The 15,937-nt window shown below is 45.1% G+C and overlaps 1 protein-coding gene across 1 annotated transcript in view; it reads left to right on the plus strand.

Annotated features, from left to right (window-relative positions):
* The window catches only part of SLC13A3 (solute carrier family 13 member 3), a 44,687-nt gene that overhangs the window by 24,456 nt on the left and 4,294 nt on the right, over window positions 1–15,937 (plus strand). Inside the window, exons 8-9 of the mRNA XM_073582412.1 lie at window positions 865–969; window positions 11,667–11,764. Of these exons, the coding sequence (XP_073438513.1) occupies window positions 865–969; window positions 11,667–11,764 (203 nt within the window). The remainder of the gene's footprint in view (window positions 1–864; window positions 970–11,666; window positions 11,765–15,937) is intronic.

Raw genomic sequence — 15,937 nt, forward strand, 5'->3', positions numbered from 1 at the left:
AAAGTGGGACCACAGTCTCAAAAACTACCATTAGTAACACACTACTCTGTCATGGATTAAAATCCTGCAGGACATGTAAAGTCCCCCTGCTCATGCCAGCACACATCCAGGCCCATTTGAAGTTCGCCAATGATCATCTCCAGACCTGAACCCAGTAGAAAATCTTTGGAGAGAGCTGAAACTCAATGTTGCCCATCAACGGCCCTGAAATGTGAAAGCTCTGGAGAAGATCTGTATGGAGGAGTGGGCCAAAATCTCTGCTGCAGAGTGTGCAAACTTGGTCAAGAACTACATGAAATCCCTGACCTCTGTAATTGCAAACAAAGGTTTCTGTACCAAATATTAAGTTCTGGTTTTCTATTGTATAAAATAGTTATTTCATGCAGTAAAATGCAAATTAATTATATAAAAATCATACAATGAGATTTTCTGGATTGTTTTTAGATTCTGTGTCACACAGCTGAAGTGTACCTACGACCTCTCCATTCTTTGTAGGTGGGAAAACTTGCAAAATTGGCAGTGTATCAAATACTTATTTCCCCACTGTATGTGCTTCTATTTAATAGTGTTAGTAATAGTAATGCCTAGTAACAGTGCCAGTCATGAAAGCATCTATTAATAGTGAGAGCCATAGTGCCCATTTATAGTATTGTCTCCATAAATAATGCCACTTTCATGCATATTGCCCAAAAAATACCTGTAATGCCCGTATAATAGTAAAATAGGGTATCCAAAAAAATAGTTTACTAATTGCCCCAAAACAATGCATAGCCTATAAAGTAACCAATCTGAGTAATGCCATTGATACTTTCCATAAATACTTCATATTTAACCTTATGACTAATGTGGTTCTTTATTTTTCAGCTTTGCAGAGAAGGCAGTCTTCGTCTTCTTTTGCCTTTTTGCCATCCTCTTGTTCACAAGAGACCCAAAGTTTATTCCTGGATGGGCATCAGCCTTCAGACCCGGGTAAGACAGGAATGGGTAGGCAAGATAAATCTCAAGTCTTTGTAGAGATTGTAAGTGTAAAGTCTGAGGGGAGAAAACATTTGATTGTTAAAGCTTAAAGGGGTATTTCAGTGTCCAAAAATTTTTAACTTTCAACCATACACTGGATAGGTTATAATTTTAGATCGGCCTGGGTCACATAGATGGGACCCCGACTGCTTGTCAGAATGGGGAGACATATGTTTCCCTGTTCCTCCATGGTTCTCTGCTTTCCGCACAACTATGGCAAGGAGGAGTTGAATGGAGTTATATTCTCCCTGCAGTCGCTCGCTTCCCGTCAAGGTGCAGAGGAGGTGATTAAAGTGCTCACACTATGTGGTGAGTGATGGCTGTAACCGCTACCTGCATCACCCCTATGGCTAAAAGTGAACAGCTAAAGAGAGATTATAACTCAATTTTCTCCCTGTAGCCGCTTTTCCAGCTATACTGCCAAATACCACCAAACATGGCTAACCCCTTATTGCAACTAACAGCAGCGAGCTCAGCTGACCTTCGATCACTACTCAATCTCTGAGGCTAGTTTCACACTAGCATTCTTGGGCGCAGCGCAGGGCCGCCGCTAAGCCCCGCCCCTGGCCGCGCCCTCTCAGGTCAGTTCCCCCTCTGATCGCATGAGGCTGCATGCGATCAGCGTATCCTATATTTAGTGTTGGATACGCTGATCGTGAGCTGACCGTGCGCTGGCCTGATTTTGCTGGCGCTGCGCCCAGCGCACAAAAACACGCTGTGTTGCATTTTTGTGCTCCGGACGCAGCACCAAAAGGGTGCAGCGCCAGCAAAATCAGACAAGCGCACGGTCAGCACACGATTAGCGTATCCAACGCTAAATATAGGATATGCTAATCGCATGCAGCCTCATGCGATCAGAGGAGGAACTGCGCCCGAGAACGCTAGTGTGAAACTAGCCTGACACTGTCATCTAAATGAAGTGATTGCTAGTGCCCATGCTCCCCTGAAGGCCCTGGTTGCTGCCATTTTGGTACTTCTGTGATGCTAAGCCACAGCCTTAACTTCATAGGAGACCGTGATTTGAGACACAATTTATACTTTTATTGCAAAATATAGTATGTCTAGTATACGCGATAAGATGATTGTAGATTCAAGTCCCCCAAGAGGACTTAAAAATAGGGTAAAACATTTAAAGCAAAAAGTTTTAAAAATGTTGAAAATAGTGATTCCAATTTAGATTTTTTTAAACTATTTTAACTAAAAAATATAAATGTTACAGGTATCGGAAAATGGCGATACAACCCCCCAATTTTTTTTTTTTCTTACAAAAGGGAGAAGTCAGCACATGGGGAAAGAGAGAGTGTATAGGTTCACGAGCACATGGGGGGAGAGATTCTCAATGCTGCAAAGCCTACCCCCATCGTGACATTACTGCCCTCCATCTAGTTATTACATACGGTAATCATTCTAACCTGGAGAATCATGTTTCCTGGTCATTTTTTCTATGCAATGAATACTGCAAAAAAAAAAAAAAGAACCCCAGAAAACAATAGTGGAATTGCATTTTTTATTTTTTTACAATTTCATCCCACTTAAAACTATTTTTCAATTTTTCAGTTAAAAACACGGTAATTTGAAAGATGTAACTATGACTAGTTTTGCCAAAAAACTCACCAATCCCTCACATTGCTATGATAAGGAGAAAGGTAAACATAAAAATGAGAACTGGTTACAGAATCAAGGGGTTAAATCACTATTTACTTGCAGATTACCACTATATTTACAGGTAAATAGCATTTTTGTAGGTGACAGGTCCTTTGAAAGGCGCCAAAGAAAAAATCTTAGCGCCATGATCCATCCCTCAGGCATTGTACTAAAAATTCCGGAGAGTATCAATTTTCCATGGAGTATCCCCAGGGCCGGTTTTAAACAAAGTGGGGCCCTGGGCAAAAGTTTAAAGTGGGCCCCCAAATGCTCACATATTACACCATCACACAGAAACATTTCTGTTGTATTTACATGCGCTGAGTTCAGGCCGCTAAAACGAGCGATCGACAATATTGAAGTTGTTTGACACATTTCCCAGCCTCTTTACTCCAGCTGAGGAAGAATGATGGGTATAGATAGTTATTGATACAGTAAAATGCAGGCACCAAATAGTACATATAGTATAATGCACTGACCATGGTTCTTGATAGAGTATAATGCAGCCCCTTCAGAGTATATTGCAACCCCTTCAGAGTATAATGCAGTCCCCTCAAAGTATAATGCAGAACCCCACACACACAGTATAATGCAGCCCCCTCAGAGTATAATGCAGCGCCCTCAGAGTATAATGCAACCCCACACACAGTATAATTCAGCCCCCCACAAACACACACACATACACACATATTATAGTGCAGTCCCTCACACACACATACAGTATAATGCAGCCCCCCACACACAGTATAATGCAGCCTCCCACACACAGTATAATGTAGCCCCCACACACAGTATAATGTAGCCCACGCACACAGTATAGAGCAGTCCCCGCACACACAGAATAGTGCAGCCACCACACACAGTATAAAGCAGCCCCCACATACACAGTATAGTGCAGTCCCCCACACACAGTATAATGCAGCCCCTCACATACACAGTATAGTGCGGGCCCCCACACATAGTATAATGTAGCCCCCACACACAGTGTAGTGCAGTCCCCCACACACAGTATATTGCAGTCCCCCCACACACAGTGTAGTGCAGCCCCCACACAGTATAGTGCAGCCCTCCACACACAGTATAGTGCAGCCCCCCACATGCACAGTATAGTGCAGTCCACCCACACACAGTATAATGCAGCCCCCACACACAGTATAGTGCAGTCTCCTCCCGCACACAGTATAGTGCATCACCCCACATACACAGTATAATGCAGCCCACACATACACACAGAATAATGCAGCCCCCCACACATAGTATAATACAGCCCCCCACACACAGTATAATGCAGCCCCCCACACACAGTATAATGCAGCCCCCACACACACAGTATAATGTAGCCCACACACACAGTATAGTGAAGTCCCCGCACACACAGTATAGTGCAGCCCCCCACACACAGTATAATGCAGCCCCCCACACACAGTATAATGCAGCCCCCCCACACACACAGTATAATGCAGCCCCCCACACACAGTATAATGCAGCCCCCACACACACAGTATAATGTAGCCCACACACACAGTATAGTGAAGTCCCCGCACACACAGTATAGTGCAGCCCCCACACACAGTATAATGCAGCCCCCCACACACAGTATAATGCAGCCCCCCCCACACACAGTATAATGCAGCCCCCACACACAGTATAGTGCAGTCCCCTCCCACACACAGTATAGTGCAGCACCCCACATACACAGTATAATGCAGCCCACACATACACACAGTATAATGCAGCCCCCCACTCACAGTATAATGCAGCCCCCCACAGTATAATGCAGCCCACACACACAGTATAGTGCAGCCCCCCACACAATATAATGCAGCCCACCACATACACAGTATAGGGCGGTCCCACCACACACAGTATAATGCCATCCCCCACACAAAATATAATGCAGCCCCCCACACACACACACAGTATAATGCAGTCCTCCCACACAGTATAGTGCAGCTCCTCACACACAATATAATGCAGCTCACCACATACACAGTATAATGCAGCCCCTCACACACACGCACAGTATAGTGCAGCCCCCACACAGTAAAATGCAGCCCCCCTACCCACACAGTATATTGCAGCCCCCAAACACAGTATAGTGCAGTCCCCCCAAACAGTTTTGTGCAGCCCCCACCACACACACCATAATGCACATAAACACACACACAATACTTAAGGCCCCGTCACACACAGCGACGCCATTTTGTGACGCCACAGCGATCTCGCCAGCGAGATTGCTGTGTGTGACGGGTATCGCTGATCGTGCACTATCGTCCTGGGCCATTTTTTGATCTCTGCTTTCCCGCTGGCCAGCGCGCATCATTGTGTGTGGCAGCGGGAGCCAACAATCAGCGAAACTCCCAGCGCGAGCACACAGGTTTCTAAGGTACACATCGGGTAACTAAGTGACGCGCGCCGTTTAGTAACCCGATATTTACCATAGATACCTGTTATGATTGAGTCACCGTAGGAGGCAAAAACAGAAATGCTAGCTGAGTCCAGAAAACCAGAGAAGTTGGCAGCTATTGGATTGCAGACCCCTGAACCTATCAACACAACTAGCAGTAGCCGTGGGGGGTTCCTACGATGCCCTAGACCCCTCGATCACAGCCGGAGAATTAAATAGGCCTAAAGAAAGAAAGGGGAAATCTAAACTGCCCCAGAGCAGACCCCAAAGCAATAGGTAGCCCCCAACATATAATGACGGTGAAGCAAGATGAAAACACTAACACAGACAGAAAGATAGACTGAGCAAAGATGGGGCCCAAGCTAACTAGATAGGAAAGGACAGGAAGGCTGCTGTCTGCAATCCGTGAAAAACCCTATGAAAATAAGAGCCAACAGACTGACAGTGAAAAAGGCCCTGAAGACGCTAGGCTTCAAAATTGCTATGTCAGTACTCAGGAATATTCTGAAGACAGAGCAACAGGCAAAAGGAGATTCAGCTCACCCCAGCAGGGAATGGCAGAATCCAGAAAAGCAAGGAAAACAAAAAAAAAAAACAAATGCTAACAGGCAAAGCAGAAAACTTAGCTTTAGAGGAGCAGGAATCAGACTGGTGTCCTAGAAGTCCACAGAGAAATCACCCGCAGGGCAGAAGGGCGTCGGCAGCCTTATATCCAGTCTGTGACTCCACTCAGCCAGTCATCCTCATTAGGCTCAGGTGCCTGATAATCAGGCTCATTACCTTTCTTTACCAGAATAGGGAGTTCACCAGACCTCAGTGACGAAGGGGAAAATGAATTCACAACAGTACCTCCCCCTTGAGGAGGGGTCACCAAACCCTCAACCACGCCACCAGGGCGATCAGGGTGAGCCCGATGAAAGGCATGCACCAATCTTTTGGCATGAATATCAGAGGCAGAGACCCAGGAATTATCCTCCTGACCATAACCCTTCCACTTAACCAAATACTGGAGTCTCCGTCTAGCCAAATGGGAATCCAGTATTTTCTCTACCTCATATTCCATGTTACCTTCAACCAATACAGGGTCTGGAGGTGCCACCCCCGGAACAACTGGTTCAACAAACCTCTTCAACAAGGACTTATGGAACACATTATGGATTTTAAATGTGACAGGAAGAGCCAAACGAAAAGAGACCGGATTAATAATCTCCAAAATCTTGTAAGGTCCAATAAATCTAGGCTTAAACTTAGGAGAAGCCACCTTCATAGCAATATTTTTTGATGATAGCCACACCATATCACCAATCTTAAACTGGGGACCAATGGTCCTATGTCGATTGGAAAACCGCTGGGCCTTTTCCTGGGAGAGAGATAACTTATCCACCACTTGGTCCCAGATCTGGTGCATTCTCTCCACCACAGTGTCAACACCTGGGCAGGCAGAAGGCTCCACCTGCCCTGAAGAAAATCGAGGATGAAACCCAAAGTTACAAAAAAAAGGTGACATCAAAGTGGCAGAACTAGCTCTATTATTTAAAGCAAATTCGGCCAAGGGCAAAAATGAAACCCAATCATCCTGATCAGCGGAAATAAAACATCTCAAATACGACTCCAAGGTCTGGTTTGTTCTCTCTGTCTGCCCATTGGTCTGAGGGTGAAAAGCAGAGGAGAAGGACAACTGAATTCCCAGCTTGGAACAGAAAGTCCTCCAAAATCTAGACACAAACTGAACTCCTCTGTCAGATACAATGTTCTCAGGAATCCCGTGTAAGCAAACCACCTGTTGCAAAAACAGGGGCACCAACTCAGAGGAAGATGGCAACTTAGGGAGTGGTACAAGATGAACCATCTTAGAGAACCTATCACAAATCACCCAAATAACAGTCATTCTTTGAGAGACCGGCATATCAGATATGAAATCCATTGAAATATGGGTCCATGGCCTCCTGGGGACCGGCAAAGGCATCAACAACCCACTAGAGCGAGAACAAGATTTAGACCGGGAGCAAGTCCCACAGGACTGCACAAAATTCCTGACATCATGAGACAAGGTGGGCCACCAAAAAGAGCGACTCACCAGATCTCTAGTACCAAAAATACCTGGATGACCAGCCAATGCAGAGCAATGAACTTCAGATATCACTCTCTTCTTCCACTGGTCAGGAACATGCAACTTTCCACTGGGACAACGCTCAGGTTTGTCCTCCTGGAACTCTTGCAGAGCAAGTCTCAAATCGGGCGAGATGGCAGAAAGAACTACCCCTTCGCCTAAGATGGTAGCAGGCTTGGTCACCACAGGAGAATCAGCAAAGAAACTCCTAGAGAGGGCGTCTGCCTTGACATTCTTAGTTCCAGGAAGAAAAGAGACCACAAAATCAAAACGTGTAAAAAACAAGGCCCACCTAGCCTGTCTAGGGTTCAAGCGTTTAGCCGACTCTAGGTAAATCAAATTCTTGTGGTCAGTGAGGACCACAACTTGATGTTTAGCTCCCTCCAACCAATGTCTCCACTCCTCAAATGCCCATTTCATGGCCAACAGTTCCTGATTCCCCACATCATAGTTACGTTCAGATGGAGAGAACTTTAGGGAAAAAAAAGGACAGGGATTCATTTTAGATGTTACAGGATCCTTTTGGGACAAAACAGCTCCTGCACCAATCTCAGAAGCATCCACCTCTACCTGGAACGGGAGTGAGACATCAGGTTGCCACAAAACCGAAGTAAATCTTCGCTTCAGCTCCTGAAAGGAAGCAACAGCCTCCGGAGACCAATTCAACACATCAGCACCCTTCTTAGTCAGATCAGTCAATAGCTTGGCAATACTAGAAAATTTTGCTATAAATTTCCGATAAAAATTAGCAAAACCCAAAAACTTCTGGAGGGCCTTCAAAGAAGTGGGCTGAACCCAATCATAAATGGCCTGTACCTTGGCCGGGTCCATTTCAATAGTTGACGGAGACAAAATAAATCCCAAAAATGAAATCCTCTGTACTCCAAAAAGGCATTTCGATCCTTTGACATACAGGGAATTCTCCCTCAAGATCCGGAACACAGTCCGAATATGTTCCACATGAGAATCCCAATCCTTGGAGAAGATCAAAATATCATCCAGATAGATAATCAAAAATTTATCGACAAAGTCTCGGAAAATATCGTTCATGAAGCACTGGAAGACAGAAGGGGCATTAGTGAGCCCAAAAGCCATCACCAGGTACTCAAAATGTCCCTCCGGAGTATTAAACGCCGTCTTCCATTCATCCCCCTGCTTAATGCGGATAAAATTATACGCCCCCCTGAGGTCAAGCTTGGTAAACCAGCAAGCACCTCTAACTCTAGAGAATAGATCCGAAATCAGGGGTAACGGATACTGATATTTAATAGTAATTTTATTGAGGGCACGATAATCAATACAAGGCCTTAAAGAACCATCCTTTTTGGCCACAAAAAAAAAAAACGGCACCTAAGGGTGAAGAGGATGGTCTAATATGACCCTTCTCCAATGCCTCCTTAATATAGGACCGCATAGCCTCGTGCTCGGGTACAGATAAATTGAAGAGCCGACCCTTGGGAAATGTACACCCCGGGCTTAGTTCGATTGCACAGTCATAACTCCTATGAGGAGGCAAGGACGCAGACTCATTCTCACTAAATACATCATAAAAGTCCGCCAAATAGTCAGGAACATCATGCGACTGAGGAGAGGTGGAAAAAACCGGAGCCTCACTAAAGGCACACCGACAACCCCAACTCACCACAGACACAGATTTCCAATCCAAAACTGGATTATGAATTTGCAACCAGGGAAACCCCAGAACAACGGCATCATGCAGACCATGCAACACCAAAAATCTGCAATTTTCTTGATGGTCTGGGGCGTCCCGCATGACCACCTGGGTCCAAAACTGAGGTTTATTTTTAGCCAAAGGAGTAGCATCAATCCCTCTCAAAGGGATAGGCGTCTGCAGAGGTGTCATCGGAAATCCACAACGTTTAGCAAAATCCAAATCCATTAGGTTTAGCGCTGCTCCCGAATCCACAAAAGCCTTGGCGGAAAATGTGGACAGGGAGCAGATCAGAGTAATTGCCAGAAGAAACTTAGGTTGAACACCACCAACAGAAAACGTGTGTGCAAAGCGTTTCTCTCGTTTAGGACAAACAGAAATAATATGCGAGGCATCTCCACAGAAAAAACACAGCTTATTACGCCTTCTGAACTCCTGACGTTGCGCCTTAGACAAAACTCTATCACATTGCATAGGTTCAGACGTCTGTTCACCGGTGGCAACACCTCTCGTGCAATCCTGCGTTCACGTAAACGCCGATCAACCTGAACGGCTAATGACATAGAATCGTCCAGACCAGAGGGAACAGGAAATCCCACCATAGTATCTTTTACAGCTTCTGACAAACCCTTCCGAAAGAGAGCAGCCAAGGCATTATTATTCCAGGTAGTAAGGACCGCCCACTTTTGGAACTTTTGACAGTACAACTCTGCAGAATCTCGACCCTGGTTCAATGCCAACAGGGTCTTTTCAGCCTGATCAATAGCATTAGGTTCGTCATACAACAACCCCAAAGCTTGAAAGAATGCGTTCACATTAGTCAGAATAGGATCATCTGGTTTCAAAGAAAACGCCCAATCCTGGGGATCGCCATGCAGCAAAGAGATGACAATTTTAACCTGCTGCGCAGAGCTCCCTGACGAGTTAGGCTTCAAGGCAAAAAATAATTTACAATTACTTTTGAAACTCAAAAATTTAGATCGATCCCCAAAAAATACATCAGGGATCTTTGGTTCAACAGCATGCGAACGAGCAAGGTAGGCGGAAATTCCCCGCTCTTCTGCACGAGCTGCTCCACACGATCAAACAATTGCTTTATCTCCATTGAGAGAAAAAAAAAAAAATTCCCCCTACGGCCTCAGAGATATAGAGGAAAGAATATACACACACCTTTTTTTTTTAACACAATTCTTTCCTGCTATTGAGTACCCTAGGATCTGCGGTATGGCGGGTGATTCTGTTATGAATGAGTCACCGTAGGAGGCAAAAACAGAAATGCTAGCTAAGTCCAGAAAACCAGAGAAGTTGGCAGCTATCGGATTGCAGACCCCTGAACCTATCAAAACAACTAGCAGTAGCCGTGGGGGGGTTCCTACGATGCCCTAGACCCCTCGAACACAGCCGGAGAATTAAATAGGCCTAAAGAAAGAAAGGGGAAATCTAAACTGCCCCAGAGCAGACCCCAAAGCAATAGGCAGCCCCCAACATATAATGACGGTGAAGCAAGATGAAAACACTAACACAGACAGAAAGATAGACTGAGCAAAGACGGGGCCCAAGCTAACTAGATAGGAAAGGACAGGAAGGCTGCTGTTTGCAATCCGTGAAAAACCCTATGAAAATAAGAGCCAACAGACTGACAGTGAAAAAGGCCCTGAAGACGCTAGGCTTCAAAAAAGCTATGTCAGTACTCAGGAATATTCTGAAGACAGAGCAACAGGCAAAAGGAGATTCAGCTCACCCCAGCAGGGAATGGCAGAATCTAGAAAAGCAAGGAAAACAAAAACAAAACACAAATGCTAACAGGCAAAGCAGAAAACTTAGCTTTAGAGGAGCAGGAATCAGACTGGTGTCCTAGAAGTCCACAGAGAAATCACCCGCAGGGCAGAAGGGCGTCGGCAGCCTTATATCCAGTCCGTGACTCCACTCAGCCAGTCATCCTCATTAGGCTCAGGTGCCTGATAATCAGGCTCATTACCTTCCTTTACCAGAATAGGGAGTTCACCAGACCTCAGTGACGAAGGGGAAAATGAACTCACAACAGATACCAGCGTCCTCGCTGGTGCTGATTGCTGGTGAAGCTGCCTGTTTGGCAGCTCACCAGCGATCATGTAGCGATGCACCAGTGATCCTGACAAGGTTGTATCGTTGTCGGGATCGCTGGTGCATCTTTAAGTGTAATGGTACCATTACCTGTCCTGCCCATTCCCCCTCTCCTCTGGCTTCTGCAGAACGTCTTATCAGGTCCACTGCTGGCACACGCTGCTGAGTCAGAGGCAGAGGGGGAGTGATGGGAGAGGAAGCGTCATCTAACACTCTCTCATCCATCAATACTTTCAACTGTATTGGCATCTATGATGCTGATAAGTTGAATGCGCGATGCGGGGGGGAAAGGAGGGGGGCGTCGCTAACTCATGAGCCCCATCTCTGGCTGGGGGCCCCTGGAAGAGCAGGGGCCCTAGGCAGCTGCCTGGTCTGCCTGCCCGTAACGTCAGCCCTGAGTGTCCCATGAAGGTCATGGCTTCTATTACTGTACAGCTCCAATAAAGTAGCCCCATACTGTATGTAGCATACATTCAATGTAATGTTTCTATTCTCTCCTGACAGTATTTTCTAACTTTACATTACATGACCTCATGCTGGTGATGAGTTACATGCCCATGAGTGCCCATGAGCCTGATGAGGGGGTCATTAGCACTTGGTTATAAATTGCATTCAGCAGGCCAACCACAGCAGGTGACTAAGGGTGTTAAAAATGTTAATCTGCTTTGCTTAAATCTAAGTAATGCTCTAATTTAATGAATTCTGACTGGCAGGTTCACCTCCGATGCGGTCACTGGAATTACTATCTCCATCATTTTATTTTTCTTCCCGTCTGAAAAACCTTCATTATCATGGTGGTTCGATCTTAAAGGTAAAGGATTTTTATTTTCTTAAAGAGAACCTGTCACCGCCCCCATGGCGTTTTTAAGTAAAAGAGCCACCTTCAGCAGCACTAAGGCTGCACTCTGTGAAGGTGGCTCTTCTGTTTCTTATCCTCAGGAACGTCGAAATATTAACTTTTATAAATAGGTCCCCATACCTGGCTGTAATACATCCCATAGATATGGTGCGTCCCCCTTTGGCAGCCGCCTCCCCGCCGTCAATCATGCCCGCCCTGCGCCGCCTCCTCCTGCCTTGCTGTCGCGGTTACATGGCACAGCGCAGGCGCCCGCCGGTAACTGTTTTCGGGCATGCGCAGTGCGCGCTGCCCAGGAACTGACATCAGGCTATCGCGCCAGCGCGTTTTGCAGGCTCCAGATTTCCAGCCCCACAGTGTGAATAAATCATAATACACTGCGGGGCGGGATCTGGCGCTTGCGAAAAACGCAGGCACTATAGCCAGATGTCAGTTCTCGGGCAGCGAACACTGCGCATGCCTGAGAACTGTTGCTGGCGGTCACCTGCGCTGTGCCATGTAACGGCAACAGCAAGGCAGGAGGAGGCGGCACAGGGCGGGCATGATTGACGGCGGGGAGGCGGCTGCTACAGGGGGACACACCATACCTATGGGACATATTACAGGTATGGGAACCTATTCGTAAAAGTTAATATTTTCGCGTTCCTGAGGATAAGAAACAGAAGGGCCACATTCAGAGTGCAGCCTTTGTGCTGCTGAAGGTGGCTTTTTTACTTAAAAACGCCCTGGGGGGGGGGGACAGGTTCCCTTTAAGCTATACCATAATCACATAAAATGTAACTGAACCTTGACATCAGTTTTGTAGTTTGGTCAGAATTGGTTTTGGCTGTCAACGGTAACTTATAACAATGACTTTCATAGCTAAACCTGGGATGTCACTCCACCATGATCACCTACAGAAGTCAGTCTCCAGTCTGTGCCAAAGGGATAATGCACACAGTGATGTCACAATCTAAGAGATATGCACATAGTAGTTTTTACAGGATTTAGATAATATACTGTACGCAGTATTGGCATAGTAAAGTAACTAATAAAATGAAATCATAGCGATGTCACAGTAATAGGATATTGCACAACATAAACTCAGTCCAAAGATCACGCACTTAATCACGTCACAATATATGAATAATCTACTCAATGATTGAAAAGAAACAGTGATATTATAATCTGCGCAAAATATCTCTCATGAATAATGAAACTGTGATGTCAAAGTATAAGGATAATGTATGCATTGATGTCACAGCATGAAAATATGGCACACAGTGATGTCACAGCACAAGAAGAAAATCGTGTAAAGTATAGCGTGGCACTACTACAGGGTGCACAAGTAGGTTACCCAGACCAAAGTGAATAATAAAGTAACTTGGCACTCAACTGAATGATCCTTTTCAAGACAAGGTTTTTATTTGGCAGTCACAGTAAGACGTTTCGGCCTACAATTGGCCTTCGTCAGTCTGCCGACTGCTGTATATAATGAGAGTTGAATGAAAGACTGTGTAAGTTCCTATTATGAGGCAGTGGTTTGGAAGCTACTGCAATAACCCACCGTCTATGAGGCGTATTGTGCTCTGGTAAATCGAGGAGAAATTAATATTGGTCATGAAGATTGAATCTCTGAGGCTCTGTGCCTGTAGGAATATATGCCTGGTTAGTACAGGTTAATGCCTGTTGTTGCTTTATCAGGCTTGTATTGGAAGAGCCGGTTTCATGCAGCACTGTTGGCGTTTTACTAGGCTTGTATTGAAGGGTCAGGTTACATATGACGCATGCAGGTGTAGTGCCTGGGCATGTAGACCTGGACGCAGTATCCGCTGCTAGCCCGGACACGTCATTATATACAGCAGTCGGCAGACTGACGAAGGCCAATTGTAGGCCGAAACGGCTTACTGTGACTGCCAAATAAAAACCTTGTCTTGAAAAGGATCATTCAGTTGAGTGCCAAGTTACTTTATTATTACAGCACAAGAAGAAGGCACAGAGTGATATCACATCACTGAAAAAATGCTCATAATGTGACAGTATGGTCATAATCTACTAAAATATTGAGTGATAGTAAAGAGATGATACAGTGATGTCATAAAGGGATGATACAGGAATGTCACAGTACGAGGATATTGCACACAATTACAGCACAAAGAATATACCACACAGTGATGTCATAGCACAAGAAGAAAGCATATACTGATGTCACAGCACATAAAAATACTGACAATGATGTGAGAATAAGGGGATAATCTACTAAATCATAGTAAAGGGATTTATACAGTCATGTCACCGGACAAGAATAATGCACACAATCACAGCACAAGGAATATGCCAAACAGTGATGTCATAGCACAAGAAGAAAGCACAGACTGATGTCACAGCACAGAAAAAATACTGACAATGATGTGATAATATAGGGATAATCTACTAAATCATAGTAAAGGGATTTATACAAGGACAAGGATAATGCAAACAGTAATGTCACATCACAATGACTATGCCACACAATGATGTAACACAAGAAGACGGCACAGAGTGTTGTCACAGTATGAAAATAATGCTCACGATGATGTGACAGTATAGACGCAGATGGCTATTAAATGCATAAAGCATGTGAGAACATGCTGCGAGGAACCTGGTTATGGTAAAAATTTTTGAATGAGCCACACAGGGATATTAAGGTTAATGCTTTGAGGCGATAGGCCAGTCTGAACAAATGCATTTTCAGTGCACGCTTAAAACTGTGTGGGGATTGGGGATTAATCGTATGAACCTGGGTAGTGTATTCCAAAGAATTGGCGCAGCACGTGAAAAGTCTTGGAGATGGGAGTGGGAGGTTCTGATTATTGAGGATGTTAACCTCAGGTCATTAACAGAACAGAGGGCACGGGTAGGCTGAGACGAGGGAGGAGATGTAGGGTGGTGCTGAGCCATGGATTACTTTGTGGGTGAGGGTAATAAGTTTATACTGAATTCTGAAGTGGATGGGTAACCAGTGTAAGGATTGGCACAAGGTAGAGGCATCGGTATAATCATTGGTGAGGAATATGATCCTAGCTGCAACACTGAGGATGGATTGGAGAGGGGAGATTTTGGAAAGAGGGAGACCAATTAGTAGAGAGTTACAATAGTCCAGACGAGAATGAATAAGAGAAACAGTAAGAGTTTTTGCAGAGTCAAAAGTAAGAAAGGGTCGAATTCTAGAAATGATTTTGAGGTGCCGATAACAAGAGCGAGCCAGTGATTGGATGTGGGGGGTGAATGAAAGCTCGGAATCACGAAAATGGCAATGTCGAGCATAGGTAGGTTAGTAGAGGGAGGAAACACGAGGAGTTCAGTTTTTGACAGGTTCAGTTTCAGATAGAGGGAGGACATGATGTTAGAGACAGTGGTAAGACAATCACTGGTGTTTTCCAAAAAGGCAGGCGTGGTATCAGGAGAAGTGTATAATTGGGTGTCATCAGCACAGAGATGGTACTGGTACCCAAGTCTACTGATTGCTTGACCAATAGAGGCAGTATACAAAGAGAAGAGGACGGGACCTAGAACTGATCCGTGAGGAACCCCGACAGTAAGTGGAAGATGAGAGGAGGAGGAGCCAGCAAAAGATACAGTAGAGGAGCGGTCAGAGAGATAGGAGGAGAACCAGGAGAGAACGCTGTCCTTGAGGCCAATGGAACGGAGCATAGTGAGGAGGAGCTGATGGTCCACAGTGTCAAATGCTGCAGAGATCCAAGAGAATTAGCATGGAGGAGTGACCATTAGATTTAGCTGTTAAAACATCATTAGAGACTTTAATGAGGGCAGTTTCAGTAGAGTGAAGAGAGCGACGTGACAGTACAAAAACAATGCTCACAATGATGTGACAATATAGGGATAATCTACAAAATCAAAGTGGGGAATTAAACAGTTGCCTAAAATACCACAGCACATAATTGTATAGCAGATAAGTAATCCAGAAAAAAATATATCATAGACTGCACAGGAAAAAACACATGATGATGTTATCATACAGGTGTATTGCAAACAGTATTGTCACACTACAAAGGTAGCGTGTGGGTATAATACATATGATAATGTCACTGTAGAGTAGTAATCAACGAAAAGCAATTACCGTAGAAGAATAATGCACACGGTAATGCC

Source organism: Dendrobates tinctorius, unplaced genomic scaffold (genome assembly GCF_039654945.1).
Source record: "Dendrobates tinctorius isolate UK_male_01 unplaced genomic scaffold, ASM3965494v1 ptg000071l, whole genome shotgun sequence".
Lineage (NCBI taxonomy): Eukaryota > Metazoa > Chordata > Amphibia > Anura > Dendrobatidae > Dendrobates > Dendrobates tinctorius.